This window comes from Protopterus annectens, chromosome 9.part0, assembly GCF_019279795.1.
Source record: "Protopterus annectens isolate FY-2018-M chromosome 9.part0, PAN1.0, whole genome shotgun sequence".
NCBI lineage: Eukaryota > Metazoa > Chordata > Ceratodontiformes > Protopteridae > Protopterus > Protopterus annectens.
Window position 1 is genome coordinate 743,418,111 of NC_056743.1, and position 21,892 is coordinate 743,440,002.

Consider the following 21,892-nt stretch of genomic DNA (forward strand, 5'->3'; position numbering starts at 1 on the left):
AGGATAGTCAAGCTATGGGGCAGTTGGGTAAAAAAGTATATACTACCGCCACCTTGTCTTTTAAGGTAATTAATTACCAAACCCACATGACCATGTATGTTTTAGTCTTTCTTTGTTAGATAGCTTCAGTAGTCTCTGACCTTCCTGATTCTGCTGGGAAGGCTTCAGCTGCTTCCCTCCTTGGATCTACTTCCCAGGTCACCTGTCACTCTATGTAATACAGCTGTGATGCTGCTGGTGCCTCTCCCAGGCGCTGCTGTTTCTGTTCTGTGATGAGGTATTATTCTTTGCTACATCTACAGGCTTTACCTGATGATGTAAAATCCAAGCTTTTGGATGCCCCTCTGGATAATGACAATCTCTTGGGGACAGCTGTGGCTGACCTGTTTAAGTCTCTTCAGGATAAGGGTAAGGTCCTGCAGGAACACAGACATATATTTTTGTCTCTGCTAACTCCAAATTCAAGAGGTGTTCTAAGTCTGCATTTGTCTGCAGACAGACTTGCCCACCTCCCAAGGGTAAGAAGGGATCTAGATGTATTCTTTTTGCTAAATCCACTCAAACTCCTTTGTTTCAAAAGCCTTCTTTTCAGGACAAGCTTGTCTGCATTTAACATTTGGCCTTCTCTTCCCCTCGGCCTGGTCCATAGCCTTCCCGGGAACAACTTTCTCATTTCCCAGAGGTTTTGCAGTCCTTTTTGGATCAGGGTACCATTCAACATGTTCCACACTCCCAATTGGGAATGGAGTTTTACTCCAGAATGTATTTGGTTCCTCGAAAGGAGGGTACCTGGAGACCTTTTCTGGATCTTTCTTTGCTCAACATTTTTCTCAAGGTCCCTTCTTTGCGATGCTGTCTCTTCAGACCTCATTTCCTCTTGTTCTCCCGTGGCCTTCTTGGTTTCCCTGGACCTCGAGAATGCCTGCCTTCACATCCCTGTTCACCCTCTGTTGAGGAAATTTTACGTTTCTCTATTTCTTCGTCTCATTTTCAATTCTCTGTTTTGCCCTTTGGCCTTTCTACTGCTCCATTGCCTTTTGCAGACTTCGGGGAAATCTGTATCCCTTGAGCTGGGTGACCTACTTTTTCTAGCAGTCTGTTGTTGGATCTCCACTTTACCCCTTGTCTTTTGCAAAGTCTGGGGTTCATCATAAACCTCAAGAAATCTGTTATAACGCCGTCCCTGGATCATATTTTCCTGGGGTGCTGGCTTCAGACTCTTCCCATATTGGCTTCTCTTCCTGCTCCAAAGGACTTATTTCTGACATCCTTTTTCCAGTCTCTCTTTCTGTTCATTGTTACATCCTGGGAGTTTCTAAGGGTTCTGGGGTTTATGGCCTCCACTCTTCCCATGCTTCTTTTCACCAGGCTGCGTATGAGAAAGCTATGGTGGTACCTCAAATTAGAGTGGCTTCATTATTGCCGCTCTCTGGAGTCCTCTGTTCTTCTTGTATCAAACTCTAGTTTCAGTGGTGGATTCAGCAAGTCTCTCTCAAACCAGGGCTTCCCATCCAGACCCCAATTCTGCCTCAAAAACTATACATGGGTGCCTCAGACTCATAGTGGGGGTCTGTCTTGTGGCCCTCTAAAGGTCAGGTTCTCTGGCCTCCTCATCAGAGGGCAGATCATATCAACATAAAAAAGATGAGTGCTCTGCAGGCTTGTCATCCTCTTTTCCACCACTGCCCCCTCAGATATCATCTTATGATGCTGTGATGCATATTTATAAAGAGGTGTAGTTTAAGCTTGTTGTATTTTTTTTTTATTCTGGTACTATATAAACTGTATATGCTTGTCGGTGGTTTGAGTTATCATTGTGGCATATTCCGTTTGATGGAATTTTGAAAATATCTGCTAGAAAACTTGCATATATAATCAATCCTTCTGTGTCATTATTTTAGTGATTCAGAATACCTTCAGTTTTGCTGTCTTTTATCTGTTTGTTTTCTGATTGCTTTTCCCTAGATGAAGATGAGAAGAAAGCAAAAAGGAAGAAAAAACAGAAACACAAAAAGTTAAGTAATTTACATTCAAAATGTTAAATTTTTCATGCCAAAGTTATTTTTTTGTCTCAGACTTTATTATCCATGATTGCATAGTATTTCAGCTTTTATATTTTTATGTATTTCTTGAATTAAGTATTCTTCTTCTTCTTTTGGCTTTTTCCTCGTTTAGGAGTCGCCACAGCAGATCACATGACCGCTCGTGATTGGCAGTGGAGATTTTATGGTGTCGAGTTGCCAGCCCAGCACCCAACCTTCCACGGAAGGCACACACACTCATGCACTCACTCACGCCTAGGGCCAATTTAGAGTGTCCAATCCACCTACAGCATGTCTTTGGGATGTGGGAGGAAACCGGAGCACCCGGAGGAAACCCACGCGACCACAGGGAGGACATGCAGACTTTGCACAGAAGGCACCCCAGCCGAGGATTGAACCGGAGAACCTCTTGCTGTGCAGCAACAACGCTAACTGCTGCACCACCGTGGCCGCCCTATATTTCTTGAATTAAGTATCAATGTGGAAAATGCCATTTTTGGCTGTGTGTGGTCATTTTCCCATTTTTTCCTACATGGGGTCAGGGTCACCTCTCTCAGTATAGTGCCACTCTCCAGTCTTCTTCAGTAGTGGTACATGACTGCTGCAGGTCTCTCACCCAGTCCATCTTTCAGTTGGCTGGACATCCTCTCTCTCTTGCCTTCTTCCTGTCTTGCCAAAATCTTCACCTTATAGTCCTCTGCTTTCCTGAAAATGTGACAGAACCACATAAGCTGTTCTCTTTTGACCTTCTAAGTAATTGGAACTATTTTGGCTTCTGTTCTGCAGTGTGCATCCTACCACCCGTTTCTGGCACTTTGTCTCCATCACCTCTAGTTTCCTCAGCTGCTCTGCTTTCACTGCCCAGGTTACTGTGCCATAATGAAGAACTTATTGCACCACTGTTTTGTACATCTTAGCGTTCAGCTTCTTTGGCATTCTCCTGTCACAATACCCCTGCCAGTCTGTGCCAGTTGGCTACAGCATCTGCGATTTTAGCTTTGCCCTCCTCATTCAGACTTCCATTCTCATCAACCCACTCTTCTAGATACTTGAAGCTATTGACCTGTTTCACTTGTTTCCCTTCTCAGTTTTCACTTTATTATGATTTTTATTGTGTGTTGTATCTGTTTCTATAATGTGTTAAGTATGTTTGTATGAAAATATATGTGCACATGCACACACAAACCCATGTATATATACCATGTTCTTCATGTTTCACTGTTGCAGTCATTACATTTGGGTTACCTGCTTGCAGGTAGCCCTCAGCCAGCCTGATTATCAAAGTCTTGGGTCCTGCATCGGTTGCTGTCTCTTCTTCCATGATGTCAGGTAGTCAGGGGTATAAAGCATGCAGCCAATGCCATTACATCAGTCTTTCTTGCCGTGCAGTGCCCAAAGCAGAAGCAGTTTGCAAGTATCAGTCGACCGACTCCTGAAATTATCGTTTTTGAGTTTCAGAACCGAAGTCTTCAAAAAAGTTAAGTACCCCATTGGGATCCTTTTTCTTGCTCTTAACCGATGTCAGTAAAAGTTAACAATTGTATTACTTGTGGAAAGAAAATACCTCATAAAGATTTTAATTCGTACTGCATTCCTTGCTTAGGCCCAGACCACGAAGTCCCTCGCTTTTGGTTTTGTGCCTTATTCAATTATCAAACTGTTCGCCGTCTGTTCATTTTCGCATCAAACTATTTCAGTACTCTGTTTGTTTAATTATCCAGAAATGGCTTCGGTAGGCCATCCGACTACCGACATTCCGAAAAAATGTAAAGATAAAGACAGAGACAGACCGCATAGGTCCAAAGCTGCTGACGATGCTTCCGTTAAGCTAGTCACCAGTTCGCCAGTACTCAGTGAGGTGCTTTCGCAGCCCCTGATACCCACTACTTCTGATTCGCAGGCCTCTACTGAGACCCATTTGGAGTCCAGTATGCTGCGAGATGCTTCAACTATGGAACCCGCGGATGTCTCTACCTTGGATGGGTCTGGAGCCGCTGTGCAGGCACCGGATTCTGAGGGTGTATTCAGGCCTACGGACTTGCATATTAAATTGACGCCTCCTTCATTACTTAGACCTAAATCTTGATCCATGTCTAAAAAAATGACGCCTAGGCCACATGCTCAGGCCTCTATGTCTAAAAAACTAATGAGAAGAATGGCTGAAGATCCAATAACTCTAATCAGGGGTAGCCAACCCCCCCTTTCTAAGACTGAAGTTGATTATGAATCTTCTGATCAGGATTCTGTTTTTTCTGACTCTTCTGATGATCTGGATTTGCCCCTGCCTACTTATGAGGATTCTGATGCAGAGTACTATGTTCCCTCTCCTTCCCCTCCTGAGGATTTTTCTTTTCGGGAACAGTACATACTCTAAGGGAGCATTTCCACTGGGAAAGCCAGGATTTTTCTGATTCAAAAAAGAGGCTTAGGGATTTCCTTCTCCTACCTCAGCATAGGCCTTCAGCTATTCCTCCTGTACTAGACATTGTTGATGATGCTTTCTCGGAATCTAGTTTGGCCCCTGATACCCTTCTGCAACCTTGGCCATTAGGGCTTTATACTGCCATTTTCATATGTTAAAATATCAGCAACATGTTATTGGACTGCTTAAATAGAAAATGATGATGATTCCTGACTGTGTGGAAAATAAAGAGTTACAGGATTTAATGCGTTTTGCTGAACAAGTTGGAAAACATACTTTGCAATGTGGTTTTGATTCATTAGAGGCCTCTTGCAGGGCTGCTGTTACTGTGTCTGTGCTCAGAAGGCATGCTTGGCTTAAGGAGCAGTCTTTGCCTGATCATGTTAAAGCTCCATTAAATCAGGACCTCCTGTTTGGCAGCAAGGCTGAGGAAGTTCTTAAAAAGATGGAAGATAAAGCTAAATCTATGCAAACTGTTAAAAGATTTTTTTACAAGTTCAGCCTCCAAGATTTAGTAGGCATTGGCCCTCCAAGAATTGGTCCTTTCCAGCCCCTTCCAGGTCTTCTCATGCCAAACCCAGACTCAGCAAAAACTCCAGGTTTCAGTCCCAGTGGACTCACAGAACTAAGGAGTGGGGGGCCTCCACTTCCAAGTCTGGGAATAATAAGACACCCCCTATGGGTAAACTGTCTCAGTGACTTCCTTTTAAAATTTCCAAGCACTTATCAAATGACTGCCCCTTTGGGGGGAAAGATTGCTCTTCATGCAAAGAATTGGGAACTCATTACCCAGGACAAATGGCTTTTAAATATAGTGTCCCAGCGATACAGATTTCACTTCCACATGTTGCCAACACCAAGTGGGTGGCCGGACCTACCCCCAAATCAGTGGGCAGAGGCCCAAAAACAAGTACTTTCTCTCTTAAGCATGGAGGCTATTCAGCTGGTACCAAAAGAGGAAAAGGGACAAGCATTTCCACTGGGAAAGCCAGGATTTTTCTGATTCAAAAAAGAGGCTTAGGGATTTCCTTCTCCTACCTCAGCATAGGACTTTAGCTATTCCTCCTGTACTAGACATTGTTGATGATGCTTTTTCGGAATCTAGTTTGGCCCCTGATACCCTGCCTCCTGTTCCCAGAAAACCTGATGGATACTACAGGGTCCCCGAGTCCCACAAGTTCCTTTTTAAAAATCCTGTTGCAGATCCAGAGACTATTTCACAGAGGCCCAAGGGCATTAAGGCTTCTACTGCTAAAAATCCTACCCCTTCTGATAGAGACTCCAGGACGCTGGATAGATGGGGTAAGAAGGTTTGCACTTCTGCAACCCCAAGTTTCAGTCCCAGGGAACACACACAAGTAAGCATTGGGGGCCTCCACTTCCAAATCTGGGAATAATAAGACTCCCCCCTATCCTAAACTGTCTCAATGACTTCCTTTTAAAATTTCCAAGCACTTATCAACTGACTGCCCCTTTGGGGGGAAACATTGCTCTTCATGCAAAGAATTGGGAGCTCATTACCCAGGACAAATGGGACTTAAATATAGTGTCCCAGGGATACAGATTTTACTTCCACACGTTGCCAACACCAAGCGGGTGGTCGGACCTACCCCCAAATCAGTGGGCAGAGGCCCAAAAACAAGTACTTTCTCTCTTAAGCATGGAGGCTATTCATCTGGTACCAGAAGAGGAAAAGGGACAAGGTTTCTACTCTAGACTTTTCCTGGTACCCAGAAAAGACCATTCATGGCATCCTATCCTGGACCTGTCTACTCTAAACACCTTTTTGGAGATTCCAAAATTCAAGATGCTGACGCTTCACTAATTACTTCCTATGCTAGGCAAAGATGCCTGGTTGGCAACACGAGATTTAAAAGAAGTATACCTGCACATCCCAATCAGGGTATCTTGCAGAAGATACCTACGCTTCAAAGCAGGCCACACTCACTGTCAGTTTTCTGCACTGCTCTTTGGCTTCTCTGCTGCGCCCAGGGTATTCACAAAGTGCCTAGCTCCAGTTATTGCATTTTGCAGGCAAATTAATATTCAAATATCCCCATACCTGGACGATTGTCTAATTCAGGCAGAAAGCCAGTGCATACTTTTGAATCATCTGGCCTTTGTAAAAAGGGTTCTAACTTGTCTAGGGTACACCATAAACGAAAAGAAATCACACATGGTACCCTGTCAACAATTTATATTCCTGGGAACAAGCTTGAATACAACTTCCCAGATGGCTTACTTCGCTCCAGAAAAGCAAATTCAGTTGACAACCTACTTCAGACAAGTGGCCACAAAAACCCTGCTATCTGCAAGACAAATACTGCAAGCCTTAGGGTTCATGGCATCCTGCATTCTTATAATTCCATATGCAAGACTGCATATGAGGAAACTACAGTGGTATCTAAAAAGCCTATGGTGTCACCATTGTCAAGACCTTGAAACAATGATTCCTATCGTACCTTGCCTACGCCTAGAGTTCCTTTGGTGGGCAGAGGCCTGCCACCAAAACAAGGGACTCTCTTTCACACCACCCCCTGCCGCCCAAACCCTAACAACAGATGCATCAGACTATGCATGGGGGGGGGGGGCTCACCTGGCAGGGAAGTGCATTCAGGGCAAATGGAACCCACGTCAAATGCACCTGCATGTCAATCAAAAAAAAAAATGTTAGCTGTACAGAATGCTCTGATAGCCTTCAAGGACCACATTCTTCCAGGACAACTAATGGTAAAGACGGACACCACCACTGTTATGTGTCACATAAACAAGCAGGGATGTTACACTTTCTTACTGATGTTGCACATTCTTACCCCCCCTGCAGACTAGCCATGGCATTGTGGAACACAGCCTTGAGCTACCAAGTGCACCTACAAGCTCAAATCCTGCCAGGAAAATTAAATACACTGGCAGATGGGCTAAGCAGAAACCTCATGGACCCACACGAGTGGAAACTGGAACCAAGGATTTTCAACATGTTGACACGCGAATGGGAGAGCCCAGATATAGACCTGTTTGCCTCTCCCCAGAACTACCAATTGGACAAATTTTGCACAAGGACTCCCCACAAACAAGCCTGGAAAGTGGATGCTCTGTCCTTCAGCTGGAAAAAAAACTGTCAGTCTATGGCCCCCCCCCCCCCCGCCTCTGCTCTCCAAAGTACTACTAAAAATCAAACAGGACAAACCAAGGATGATTTTGATTGCTCCAGACTGGCCACACCAACACTGGTACCCCCTCCTGCATAGTGTTCATGGTTATCTTCATGGCACGTGTCTCAGAATCCTTCCCTGCTGACTCAGCAGGAGAACCAGATTCTGCACCCTCAGCTTCCAACACTGAACCTTGCAGCCTGGCTAATTACTTAATCTCTCCTTTACCATCCCTCAGCAAACCTGTGATGGATATTATTTTAGAGGCAAGGAGGCCTAGTACTAGAAAATCTTATGCTGAAAAATGGAAAAGATTCTGTGCCTGGAACCAGTCTCAAGGAATGAGCACAGCAGCGTCCAATTTACCTCAGATTTTACAATACTTAACTGAGATGCTTCACAAGGGCCTGTCTTTTTCCTCCATTAAAATCCACGCCTCTGCAATTTATGCTCATTATAACACAGAACCTCCCCTCTTCTCTCATCCACTGCTCAAGCAGTTCCTCAGAGGGGCCAGAAATTTGAGACCACCCAGGAGAGCTCCAACCCCAGCCTAGGACCTTAACTTTGTCTTGGAGAAACTCACTCTACCTCTTTTCGAGCCAGCTGCTACTGCAGACGTAAAATTTCTTTCTTGGAAAACAGCTTTCCTTTTAGCAATCACTTCAGCTAGAAGCGTATCTGAATTACAGGCCCTTATGGCAGTGGAGCCTTTCATCATCTTTCATGCGGACAGGGTGTCCCTCAGAACGAATCCATCCTTCATGCCCAAGGTGGTATCCAGTGTGGCTCTTAATCAGTCCATTCATTTGCCAAACTTCTTTCCCAATCCACAGAATAAAGGGGAACGGATACTGCATTCCTTAGATGTACACAGACAACTTAGATTCTACTTGGACAGGACTAAACCTCAAAGGAAATCTGAACAACTGCTGGTAGCATTTGCTGCAGAGGCAGAGGGGAAGGCTATTTCAAAGCAAACCATTTCCAAGTGGATAAACCATTGCATTCATTTCTGCTATAAGCACCATGGAAAACTTGTCCCCCAGAGGATCGGACCTCAACCCACCAGGGCTGCATCTACCTCTACAGCCTTTCTCAGAGGTGTCCCTACCCAGGACATCCTAGAAGCTGCTACCTGGACTTCTGTACGTACTTTCACCAAGCATTATCATTTTCAAATTTTTCTCTAAATCCAGAGCTGGCTTTGCCACTGCAGTCTCAGGGCCTTATAGCTGGCCCTAATGCTATCTAAATTCCTCCTCCCAATCATAGCTTTGGGAATCTACCCAAATGTAATGACTGCAACAGTGAAACATGAAGAACGTAGTACACTTACCATAAATGTAGATGTTCGAGTGTATTCACTGTTGCAGTCCTGGTTACCCTCCCTCCAGCCCCCTAACTTCTTTTGGCTATACCTCTACTTTCCTTTACTATGCTTAAAAGCCTTTTTGGTGTGTATGCTTTTTTGTTGGAGATATATCTTTGAGCTTTTATGTTTAATTGCTTCCCATTAGGGGGGCACCTGACATCTGGGGCAAGAAAAACGGATGTAATGGCGTCTGTTGCATGTTTTATACCCCTGACGATCTGACATCATGGAAGAAGGGACAGCAACCGACGCAGGATGCAAGACTTTGTTAATCAGGCCAACTGAGGGATTCCTGAAAGCAGATAACCCAAATGTAATGACTGCAACAGTGAATACACTTGGAACATCTACATTTATAGTAAGTGTACACAACTGTACTTTCGCATGAGTGCCAGTTGGCTGCTACCTGAATTTTCGTTTCCGAATTGAAGTTGAAGTCTTCTAATGGTAAGTACCCCATTGGGGATCCTTTTTTCTTTCACTAACCAATATCAGAAAAAGTTAATAATTGTCTCGCCTGTGGAAAGCAAATAGCACACCGAGACTTCCACTTTTACTACGTCACTTGCCTAGGCCCAGACCACTAAGTCCCCGTTGTCGCTTCTGTGCTTTGTTTAAAGCCAGAACTATCTGTCTTCGGGCCCTTATTGTAGCCAGATATTTTCATTTACAGTCCTCGAATTCTGATATGGCTTCGATAAGCCATCAGACAGCAGATCTTCCAAAAAAATGTAAAGATAAAATCAGAGACAGACCGCAGGTCCAGACCTTCCAACGATGTTTTCGTTAAGCTAGTCATCAGGTACTCAGTGAGGTGCTTTCGCAGCCCTTGATGCCCGCTTCAAGTTGATTTGCAGGAAGCTACCGAGACCCTTTCGGAGTCCGTTATGCAGAAAAACTCTTCTTCGTCTAAGGATCCTGCAGTGGCCGCTACCTTGGATGAGTCTGGAGCCGCTGAGCAGGCACCGGCTTCTGAGGAAGTCCTTCACACCTCCGAATCTTAACACAAACCGACATATTTTTTGTGATTGCCGTTCTTTCAAATACAACCAAGTTCCTTAGGCCCAGGGTTAGAACCACACCCAAGAAACCAACTACCCACTCTCAGGCACCTGCTACCCTGCCTCACTCTCAAATGTTTAAAATGGTAGTAGACCTTATCATGCTGATCAGGGGAAGCCAAGCTACCTCTTCAAAAAGGAAAAGAGATCTGTCCCCAGTAGTTTTGTCTGAACAAGAGTCAGATGCATCTGACTATGAAGACATGTAGACCATCTCCACTTATGAGGATTCTGATGCAGAGGAATCCATTCCTTCAGCCTCTTCCCATAAAGGATTTTTCCTTTGGGGAAACCCTGTATACTTTAAGGGAGCATTTCCACTGGGAGAGTCAGGACTACCCTCAGTTTAAAAAGAGACTCAGGGAATTCCTACATCTTCTGCAAGACAGACCCTTAGCCATCCACCCAGTCCTGGATGTGGTGGATGATGTTTTCCTTGTATCCAGCTTGTCTCCTGACACCCTCCCTCCTGCTCCCAGAACACCAGGCAGGTACTGCAGAGTCCCTGACTTTCACAGATATCTTTTTAAAAATCCAACAGCTGACCCTGAGGTAATTTCTTAAGGCCAAAAGGGATTAAAGCAACCTCTGCTAAGAATCCCACCCCCTCAGACGGGGGTTCCTAAGCATTACACAGATTGGGTATAAAAGTGTACACCTCAGCTACTCTTGGTATCAGGGCACTAAATTGTCAATTCCATCTGCTTAAATATCACCAATATACCTTGGAACTCCTTAAACAAAAAATGTCCTCCTTTCCTGCTTGGGCAGAATCTAACGATTTACAAGACTTAATGCATTCTTCAAGTCAAGTAACTAAACACACCTTGCACTGTGGTTTTTATGCCCTAGAAGCTTCTTGCAGGGCAGCAGTCACTGGGTCTGTCACTAGAAGACACGCATGGCTTAAGAAATAACCCCTGCCAGACCATGTGTCAAATCTAAATAGTTGGATGCATCCTTGCACAAAGTTAACTTATTTGACACTAAGGCAGAAGAGGTCTTTAAAAAGATGGAAGAAAAAGCAAAATCTATGCAAACAGTTAAAGATTTCTTACAGGTCCAGCCCCCTAGATTCTGCAGGCGGGTTCCCTCCAAGCATCCTTTCCTGCTCTGAGTAAACAGGCCCAGCCTAAGACTCATGGAAATAGACCCCCCCCCCCTCCAGACAGCAGCCCCATGGAATGCAGAGATCTAAGCAGTGGACTACCTCCACTTCAAGACCAGGGAGTTCTAAGCCATCCCTTATGGTAAGAACTCACAGTGACTCACCTCCTTCCGACCTCCCCTCTGCCCACCTTCACTTACCCTGGGCCACCATTACCAAGGATCAATGGGCTCTGAACTTTGTGTCTCATGGATACAAATTCTCCTTCCACACCCTTCCAACCCCAAAAGGGTTCCCAGATCTACTGCCAAATCAGTGGGCAGAGGCTCAAAAGCAAATACATTCCCTGCTCTCTTTGAGGGCAGTAGAGCACGTTCCTGCAGAACAGATAGGCCAAGGCTTCTACTCCAGACTTTTTCTGGTGCCCAGAAAAGAGGGCACCTGGCACCCCATCCTCAATCTATCCTAAACACCTTCCTGGTGATCCCAAAATTCAAAATGTTCACCCTCCAGCAGCTGCTATCCATGCTCTCCAAGGACGCTTGGCTCGCCACCCTCGATCTAAAAGAGGCCTACCTCCTCATTCATATCAGGGAGTCATGCAGAAAATAGCTCCGTTTCAGGGCAGGATCTCAACACTTTCATTTCTCTGCATTTCTCTTTGGCTTAATACTGCTCACAGAGTTTTCACAAAATGCCTGACTCCGGCCATTGCCTTTTGCAGACAAAGAAATATTCAAATTTACTCCTACTTAGATGACTGCCTTATTCAGGCAGACAGCCAGGAAAAGCTGCTCAAACACCTGGCCTTTGTAAAGAGCCTACTAACCTCCCTAGGGTACAAAATCAATGAAAAGAAATCAAAACGGGTGCCCACCCAAAGAATTATCTTCCTGGGAGCAAGTCTGGTCACAGCATCCCAGATGGCATACCTTACACCAGAGAAACAAATTTTCCTGTCAGCCTACGTCTCTCAACTGGCCACCAGGCCCCAGCTTTCTGCAAGGAAAATCCTGCAAGCTCTGGGGTTCATGATATCTTGCATACTCATCATTCCATATGCAAGACTGCATATGAGGAAACTTCAGTGGTACCTAAAGAGCCTTTAGTTTCAACACACTCAAGACCTGGAAAGTCTTCTACCTATAATTCCTTGCCTCAGAAAATAATTTCTTTAGTGGGCAGCAGCATGCTCCCACAGCAAGGGACTGCCCTTCTTCCCACACCCTGCCACACAGACCCTCACCACAGATGCATCAGACTACGCCTGGGGTGCACACCTGGACAGTAGATGCATACAGGTCCAATAGAGCTCACAGCAAATCCCCTTGCACATCAATCAAAAAGAGATGATGGCTGCATAGCATGCCTTGATAGCTTTCAAACCCCTTCTCTCTCCCCAGGGGTTCTCCTGATCAAAACAGACAACACCACTGTGATGTGGTACATCAGCAAGCAGAGAGGGATTCACTCATACCCTCTATGCAGGCTGGCCATGACCCTTTGGCTCAACAGCCTCTTCCATGCAAATACACCTGTTAGCACAATACCTACCAGGCTCTCTCAGCTCCCTGGCAGACCAATTAAGTAGAAACCTTTTTGACCCACACGAGTTACAGCTCAAAAGAAGTACCTTCTTCCTAATAACTCAGAAGTGGGGAACCCTGGAGGTCGACCTCTTTGCCTCCCACACCAACCATCAGCTCAGCAAATTCTGCACCAAGGAGCATCACTGCATGGCTTGGAAAGTGAATGCCCTGTTCTTCCCCTGGGCCAGCCTCTCGGTCTGTGACTTTCCTCCCCTACCTTTCATCCCCAGGATACTGCTCAAAATAAGGGAGGAAAAAACAAAGACCATTCTTATAGCTCCAGACTGGCCCCGACAGCACTGGTACCCCTTGCTGCACAGCCTGTCCTCGCTGCCTCCATGGCATCTTCCTCAGATTCCAAACCTCCTAACCCAGAAGGAAGGGGAATTCATGCATCCCCAATTGCAGACGCTCATGTTGGCAGCTTAGCTTATTACCTAACCCCGAACCAATCTGCCATCCTCAATAAACAGGTTCTGGATGTTATCCATGAGGCAAGATGCCCTAGCACCAGAAAGTCTTATGCAGATAAATGGAAAAGGTTCTGCACCTGAATCCAGGCTAAGGGGGCCAGTACGGCACAACCCTCCGTCCCTCTCATTCTGGATTACTTAGCTGACCTACTACGCAGTGGTCTCTTTTTCTCCTTTATAAAAATTCATGCCTCTGCTAATTCTGCTCATTTTCCCACTGAGCAGCCCCTTTTCTCACACCCTTTGATCAAACAGTTACTCAGAGGGGCTAGCAACTTGAGGCCCCCCAGAATGGCACCAACACCAGCTTGGGACCTTAACTTTGGCTTGGAAAACCTCACCCTGCCTCTTTTCAAACCAGCTTCTTGTGCAGAGCTAAAATTTCTCTCCTGGAAGAAAGCCTTCCTTCTGGCCATCACTTCCGCTACAAGAGTCACTGAGCTGCAAGCACTCATGGCTGTGGAACCCTTCATCTTCCATGCAGACCGGTTATTCCTCAGAACTAACCCATCCTTCATGCCCAAGGTGATGTCCAGTGTGGGTCTCAACCAATCCATTAATTTGCCCACCTTCTTTCCTAATCCCAAGAACAAGGGGGAAAGGATTCTTCACTCTCTAGATGTGCACAGACAGCTCAGATACTGTCTGGACAGGACTAAACCCTTCAGAAAGTCTGATCAATTGCTGGTTAGCTTTGCTACACAGGGGCAGAAGGCAAAGCCATATCCAAGCAAACCATTTCCAAATGGATAGCACACTGCATCCATTTCTGCTACAAACAACATGGTAAGCCTCCCCCAAGGGCGTCAGGACGCACTCCACCAGAGCCGCCTCCACCTCCGCAGCTTTCCTCAGAGGAGTCTCCACCATGGACAATCCCGGAGGCTGCCACCTGGACATCTGTTCACATTTTTACCTAGCATTACCACCTGCCTCTCTTCTCAACATCTAGGGCAGGGTTTGCCTCTGCAGTGTTGCAGGGCATCCTAGCCAGCTCCATAGCTTCCTTGACTGCCTCCACCCATTTCCTCAGCTTTGGGAATCTACTCAAATGTGATGACTGCAACAGTGAATCACGAAGAACATAGTACAGTTGTGTACACTTACCATAAATGTAGATGTTCGAGTGTATTCACTGTTGCAGTCTGGTTTCCCTCCCTCCATCCCCCTTTTTTCTCCTTTTATTACCATTCTTCCTTGTTGTTCTCCTTTCCTTACAAGGGACATATTGGTATTTATTTTCCACTGGTGAGATTATTCCGCCAGAACCTGGCCTCCTACTTTGAGGGCTCCTGACAGGTTAGGGCAAGAAAAACTGATGTAATGGCATCGCCTGCCTTACTTTATACCACTGACGACCTGATATCAGTCCTCAAGCGACAGCAACCAATGCAGAAATATTAAGTGAAAAAATGAAAGGAAACACCCACCAGGGCAGTAACAACATACAAATGGAGTACGGCCACCAAAAGATGCAAACTTTTCCACAAAAAGCCACACTGTGTGGAAAACTGAGTCCAAATAATGAAAACTGAATCTCGTAGTTAAACTAGAACAAACAATTTATTCCAAAGTAAAACGACTAAGCGCTTTCGCCAGCAATCTGGCTTCATCAGAGTCGTTTGAACTACGTTACAATAAACCATATATACTCTCAACTCAAAGCTCATTGGATCAATCCAAGTAGCACACACCCATAAAACATCCTTTTCTAAAAAACTTGGTAGTTGACATAACAACTATATACAAAATACCTTATACACATAAATAACAAAAGTCATCGTCAATGGTGATATTGTATCCATAAGATTCTAAATTGATATTGTCAAATTTCACAATAAAAACATTCTGTGTATACATAAATCATAATACATAAAGCATAATGTAAATCCCCCCCCACCCCCCCCCCCACACACTCAACCAGCTAAATAAGACACTAATATCATAATACTAACACACCATATAAATTGATACTTGTGTGTGCAACAATCAACAATACAAAGCGCTTAGTCGTTTTACTTTGGAATAAATTGTTTGTTCTAGTTTAACTACGAGATTCAGTTTTCATTATTTGGACTCAGTTTTCCACACAGTGTGGCTTTTTGTGGAAAAGTTTGCATCTTTTGGTGGCCGTACTCCATTCAGAAATATTAAGTCTCTGGTGTTCGGGCCGGCCTGGGCCACCCTGGCAGGGATAACCCAAATGTGTTGACTGCAACAGTGAATACACTCGAACATCTATATTTATGTTGTGTACACAACTGTACTTTGTCATTTCTTAAGCAGAAAACTTGAGAGGTATACTACTGTCTGTCTGACAGAGTTCACAAAGTGCTTTACTAGCTTTTAAAGCCTGTAAAATACTTTGTACTCCTCCACTTTTTCTCTCTCTCTCTCTCTCTTTTTCTTATTTTTTTAATTGGTAGTACATGGAGCAGCTAAAGCTGCTTATACTCAAAGAATTCTAATTGGGCCTATGATCGTAACTGTCTGTTGTGTTCCCAGCATGGATGCCATGATTCATGTCTTGAGTTTCGCTCTTGAGGTGAATTTCTTGGCATCAGTGCCTCAAGCACATAAGCTGTTTATGATTGGAGACCCTGCTGTGGAATGGATTCCACATCCACATAAAACAACGTTTATCCCTGTCCATTTTCAAGTGTAGCTTAGATCTTTTTCAAGTGAAAAAGAGATGTTTGGGGGTTGCAGGGAGAGAAAGCAGCACAAACTACCTTGTGGGTGTAAGTAACAAAAGGAAAAAGTTACTGTGCAAGAAATGATATATGATGATGATCAGATGTTAAATAAAAATAGCATCCGGCAAAGGTTTAGGGAATTTTAACAAAATTATTGCATGACAGCAGTGGTAGAACTAAGACTACGGTATAGGATTAGAAGAACTTGCCCAGATGCCAGATGCACATTAGATCCAGTAGATAATGACAAACTTAATACTGTTCAGCCAAAGACGGAAATTTAGAGAGTAACTTTCAGAAAGCAACTATAAAAATGGTTCTGGTCATTTTCCAGTAATGTTTTACAAATTGGGGGGACTTGCATAATGCACGCAAGAATTCAGTCTTAAAAAAAAAAAAAAAAAAAAAAAACACTTGCATGAGATGATGATGATGAAAATGTGATGGTGGTAAGTTTGCCAGAAGAAAAGATGCATGAAGGACTCCATTAACTACAAGCCAATTTCCCCAATAATTAAAGGCATTAAACTATTAACCAAAACCCTAGCCTCAAAACTGAATAGGTTCATATGTGTTTACTAGGCTAATGACCATAAGGGCCTTTTAAGCCTACCATTCATCTGGTACCCTTAATAAGTGTAAGCAGGAGCTTGAGAGATGAAACATTTATGTTCCCCATCCAGTTTTCCAGGTTACACTTGAATTGGGTTAGGGGGGAAATCTGCTTCACGTGGATGGGGAGCCTATTCCAGAGAAGGAGCCGTCTCTGGGATGCATACCTGTCTGTCCAGCAGGTCTTGTTTGTATCACAGGCAGGGTTTAAACCTTTAGAATGGATAATTCTGGCGCTGTTTGTTTTGCGGATATGCAGGAGGTCCACTGACGCTTTGTGTGCCACTCCAGGTGTAGATCTCCTCTCAACAGCCTTTAGGAGACAGAATACAGGGATAGGACCTTGAGGTTGTCTGCACAGGACATATTACTTACAATCCTGTATGCTTGTAGTGAGGAACCTGTGTGGATGTTCCAGTTGTTGTATGTGCCAGGTTGGGTACATATCAAAGGGTCATTGTACTCAGTGATAGGCCTGATGAATGCTGAATACAGTGGAGCAATGACTTCCTTGGATGTAGATGCCATACATTTGTTTATAAGTTGTACAACATAAAATGATTTTCTCACTACTGTAGACACATGATGGTCAACGGCTAGATTACTGTCTATGCCTCTAAGTCTCTGACTACAATTCTTAGTAGTATGTTATCAATGTGATCATTACCAGGGGTGGATGACTTCCAGAGTGATACTATTTTGCATTTCTTGTCATTTAGTTTTAGTCCATGGCTCTGACACCAAGTATTTGTCTGTGTCAGCCCTTCCTGGAGAGCATTTTTGTCAGTGGTGGATTTAGTAACAGCTCCTAATTTACAATCATCTGCAAATTAAGTCAGCCAGAGTACATTGACATTGACCTTGACTTAGAGAAGTAAATGCCAAAAAGGAGCAATCCCAGGACCAATCCCTGAGCCACTCCACTTGTGACTGGCCTGTTTGTATAGGTGGACTCCTCACTTCTAATTTCCTGGGTCCTGTCTGTGAGCCAGATGGCTGTCCTCTTGGTGACAAAAGGGTTTGCACCTAACCTCTTGAGTTTGTCAACAATGCCTGAGTGTGGTTTAATGCAGCCAGTGTGCACTATTTTGAAGTCCAACATGTTAAGTAGGCATGACCTGCCCTTGATGAAACCAAATTGGTTTGGATCCAGTGTCTGGAGGTTTCTTATGTAATTATTGATAATTTCCAGAGAATTATTTTTGAGGCTTTGCATGCGAGACTAGTGATACTTCTGGGTCTGTAGTTTTCAGAGTCTATAGATAGCCCACCTTTGTGCACAGGGATGACTGTTGCTGTTCTCCATTTATGAGGCGCAAAGCCTGTTTCAAGGCTGCAGTTAAATAGCAGTTAGAGAGAGCTTGATCAGTCACATATCATGCTATTTAGAAGGCAACCTGGAATGTTGTCTGGGCCCATGACGCAGTGTTCTTCGCTTTAGAGAGAGAGAATGTGAAGGACCTGTTTCCTAGTGATAGCAGGGGGAGTTATATTTGACGGTATTTGCTTATCTTTGTAGGGTCTTTTTCATAGTGTTAGACATATTTTTTTTGGGTCAGAAATCTCCTAATCAGATTTGGATTCCATGAAAACATTCAAAAGTCTTTTCTGACTCCCTCTCACAAGACTGTTTTTCTTTGGCACCTGCTGGACACCTCAGTATAAAGAACTATCTTTTCTTACACAGGAAAAAATAGACCTATATGTAGACTAATTTCTTGGATTTTCAAATCCGACTTCAGTCACTGAGAGGGAAAACCTCAGGTTTCTTGGTGTCATAGCTTCCATGATTCTCACGATAACCCTTGTGAGACTCCACACGAGAAAGATAACAATGGTATCTGAAATCTCAGGTCCCGGCATTGGAAGCTATTGACTTTTCAAATTCCAGTCGTGGGATTTGTGAAAAGAGAGATCATCTGGTGGAGACCTCAGATTTCTCAAAATCCAGGTCTCCCATTCTCCTATCCTGTTCCAAAGCAGTCGGGCACAACAGACACTTCAAATTTGCCTTGGGGAATAAAAGTGCAGGGTCTTCGGGAGAAAAAAGGCTGACCAAAACACATAAAAGAGATACTACCATTTATAAAAGCTTTCAACTCACTGAATTGTCAGTGTTATTTGCTTTCTCTTAAAGTGTTTACAGGCAATATCATAGTGATGTGGTACATAAAGAAGCAAGGCGGGGGGATGCCAGGTCTGAATCTTCTATGGAGACTAACCATGTTAGCATTGAGATATAGCTTTTCAGTACAGTCTCACTCTACAGGTATCTTACATTTCCTCAGAGCAAAACTGTGTTGCATACAAGCTGAGCAGGACCAGGGCAGACCCTTATGAGTGGAAACTGAATCAGGGGGTCTTCCACTATTTGATTCATCTTTGAGAATTCCTTGAGTGGGCATGTTGCTTCCTCTCTAAACAACTGGCAAAATTATGTTCGAGGACTCCATGCATGAAGGCCTGGAAGACAGATGCCTTTTCTTTTCCTTGGACAGAAGTGTTCTTGTATACTTTTTCACTGAGTTCCAAGGTACTTTGGAGTTTCAGAAGGATTTCTGAAAGATCATGTGGTGACTCCTTTCTGGCCCAGGCAGCAGTGTTTCTCCCTTCGTTTGGAATTGTCCAGGTGCAGTTACCACAAGCTTCTTCACAGACTGGATTTACTCATACAAGATCCTTGATACATCCCATCCCAAACAACTGCAGCTGACTGCCTGTATGATAGGATCATAAATATCTGTTAGGCACCTGTTTTCTGAGGATGTGCAATGAGTATTGAGAGAGGCAAGAAAGCCTGCTACAAGAAAATCAAATTTTAGCAAATGGATAAGGTTTCTTAGTTGGTACCAATAAAAGAACCAGCACCTATTCAGCGGTAGTATTTATCTAGTTTTACAGTTTTTGTTTGAGTTACCATCCTTTTGGCCTGCCTTACTCCTGTATTATTGTCCATTTCAGCAGGTCTGCCCATGGATCCTCTCTTTCAACACATTTTCATGTGGATATGTTTTTGAAAAGTTTCTGCATAGAAGCCTTCCAAAAAACCTGTGGCTTCTCTTTGGGAATCTTACTTTTATATTTAGAAGCCAATACTTGCTGCATTTGAGCAACCTCATCAGGCTGACTTCAGGTTTTTGACATGGAAAACAGTTTTACGCATTTCTCTAACTTCTGCAAGCTCTTATGGTGGATCAACCTTATCTCATTTTCCACAGGGATATGATTTAGAACTAATACATCCTTTGTGCCTAAATTGGTATCTGAGTTTACTTTAAGCCAATTGACCCATCTCCCTGACTTATTTTCAGAACCTAAAATGAAGGAGAAAGGATACTTCATATCTTGGATGTTCACAGGCAGCTCTGGTACCATGTTAAAAAAAAAATCTTTCAGAACTTTTGATCATTTGTTCATTTATTTTGTAGGTGAGAAAGAGGACAACCTGTGTCAAATCAGACCCTTTCCAAATGATTTTCTCGGGCTGTTACCTTTTGTTACTCCCACTACAATGAAACTATTCCAGGCAGGGTCAAGGCTCACTCTACCAGGACCTTGACATTATCTGTGTTTTTTGGAAAGGGTTGGACTCTAGCAGTATTCCAACAGCAGTAACTAGATCCTATGTGTGTATTTTACAAAGCACTACAAACTATATTCATTCTGCAGGTGTAGGACTGTCTTTGCTAGGGCCTTTCTCCAAGGGCTGCTGGACGCTTCCCTTACACCTCCCAGTTCTTTTAAGCTATGGTATTCTACCCATGTATTTAAGGCTACTGCAGCAGTGATCATAAGAAATGTAGTACAGTTGTGTAAGTAAGCTTGCCATAAGAATAGATGTTCGAATGATCACTGCGACAGTAGCAACTCCCTTCCTTCATCCATATTTGTATGTTTTTTATGCCAGGGAGTGGACATGTATTTTTTCTTTTCCTAACAATGTCCTCTCCGGGATTAACTTCCCTTTCAAGAGTCTGCATGCAAACTCTGAAGGACGTGCACCCAAACCTGACTTTTAGTCAGCTGTGCTCAAGCTGACTAACAGTTTAGGCAAGTGTAAAGTGCTCTGAAGCTTTGTAAGCTGCCTAGCTGTTATACCTATGCATGACATAACCTGTATAGCTCAGGTTATTGCAGCAGTGATGATTCAAACTTCTATTGTTATGATAACTTTACTTAACTGTAATTTCCTTATATGGTTAAACATGTATTGGAGTTTTTGCAATTGACTGCGTACTTTTAACTAAAGATGTGGATGCCATAATACAGATGGTGTGAACTGTTTAATTTACTTGGGAAGTTTCAGGGCTGGTTTGTGATGAACAAAAAAACTGCTACTATAAGAATTTGGATGGGACAAGGTAAGGGTTTTTATGGCAGAAATGTAATTGAAATAGCACTGGTATAACATGGTCAGTAAGCCCTGTATGTGTTTGAAGCATGCAGAAGGCCCCATGGCTCACCTTTATAGATGCAGATGTTACAGAATGACTAGTGGAGTTGGATGGTGAGAGATTAATATTGTTTAGTGTTGTATAACTAGATTATAGGAATCTGAATGTTCCTTACACAGTGACTGTAACACATGCTGAATGTTGTGAGGCAGGAATAATAGAGTCAAAAGACCATTAATAGGGAAATTTATTAGTTATACTGCTACCAGAATTGACAGTTGCAGGTTGCCTTACCAGACTTATTTGAGTCAGGAACACTTAAGTAGAACTATAGGAGTCTTAAGGACTCGCAGAAAATTACAGGGGTTGGGGTAGCCCATAGCAGGATTAAATGAGTGAATGGGCTGCTCTCAAGGGGGCCTGGGTTAGAAGGGCACCTGAACATCAAGTAGACTTCAGTGGAAATTCTCAGAGTTGTATGTATATTGTTGTCAAACTGCTTTATGAAAAATATTATGTAATTGACATGCTGTAATGTCCTAAAATATTTAAAAAAAATCACAAATATTAAGCAGCATTAAAACTATTCTTAGAGTAAGTCTACACCTCATTGGCATTGGCTTACTGGGTTCAAGTGTCTATTGTAGTGTGCCATGGGGAGGAAAATAGTATATCGATTGGAAGTAGAATTCTTTCAGAGATTTTGCTGGTAGACAAGTAACCAGTTAGGCAGGAGTTGAAAGACCATTTGTTGACTTACCATTTTGGGGATATCGGTGTTACTTCACGGTGGGAGGTATTGTTAGGGTTCCTTTAATGAGTTCCCTTTAAGGAGATGGAAGCTGACAAGACTGGCCAGGTGATAGTAGACAGAGTACTCTTGCTGCAAGGTGTAAAGGATGTTAAGTGTACTTGTATCTCTAGGATGGAGGGAAGAAGGAATTCAGTTTATTAACACATTAAGTTGG

At 43.6% G+C, this 21,892-nt stretch overlaps 1 protein-coding gene across 1 annotated transcript in view; it reads left to right on the forward strand.

The window, feature by feature from the left end:
• LOC122811497 (NF-kappa-B-activating protein-like) overlaps positions 1 to 21,892 on the forward strand; it is a 561,457-nt gene that overhangs the window by 268,434 nt on the left and 271,131 nt on the right. The window contains 1 exon segment of the mRNA XM_044083373.1: positions 1,966 to 2,014. Within this exon segment, the coding sequence (XP_043939308.1) occupies positions 1,966 to 2,014 (49 nt within the window).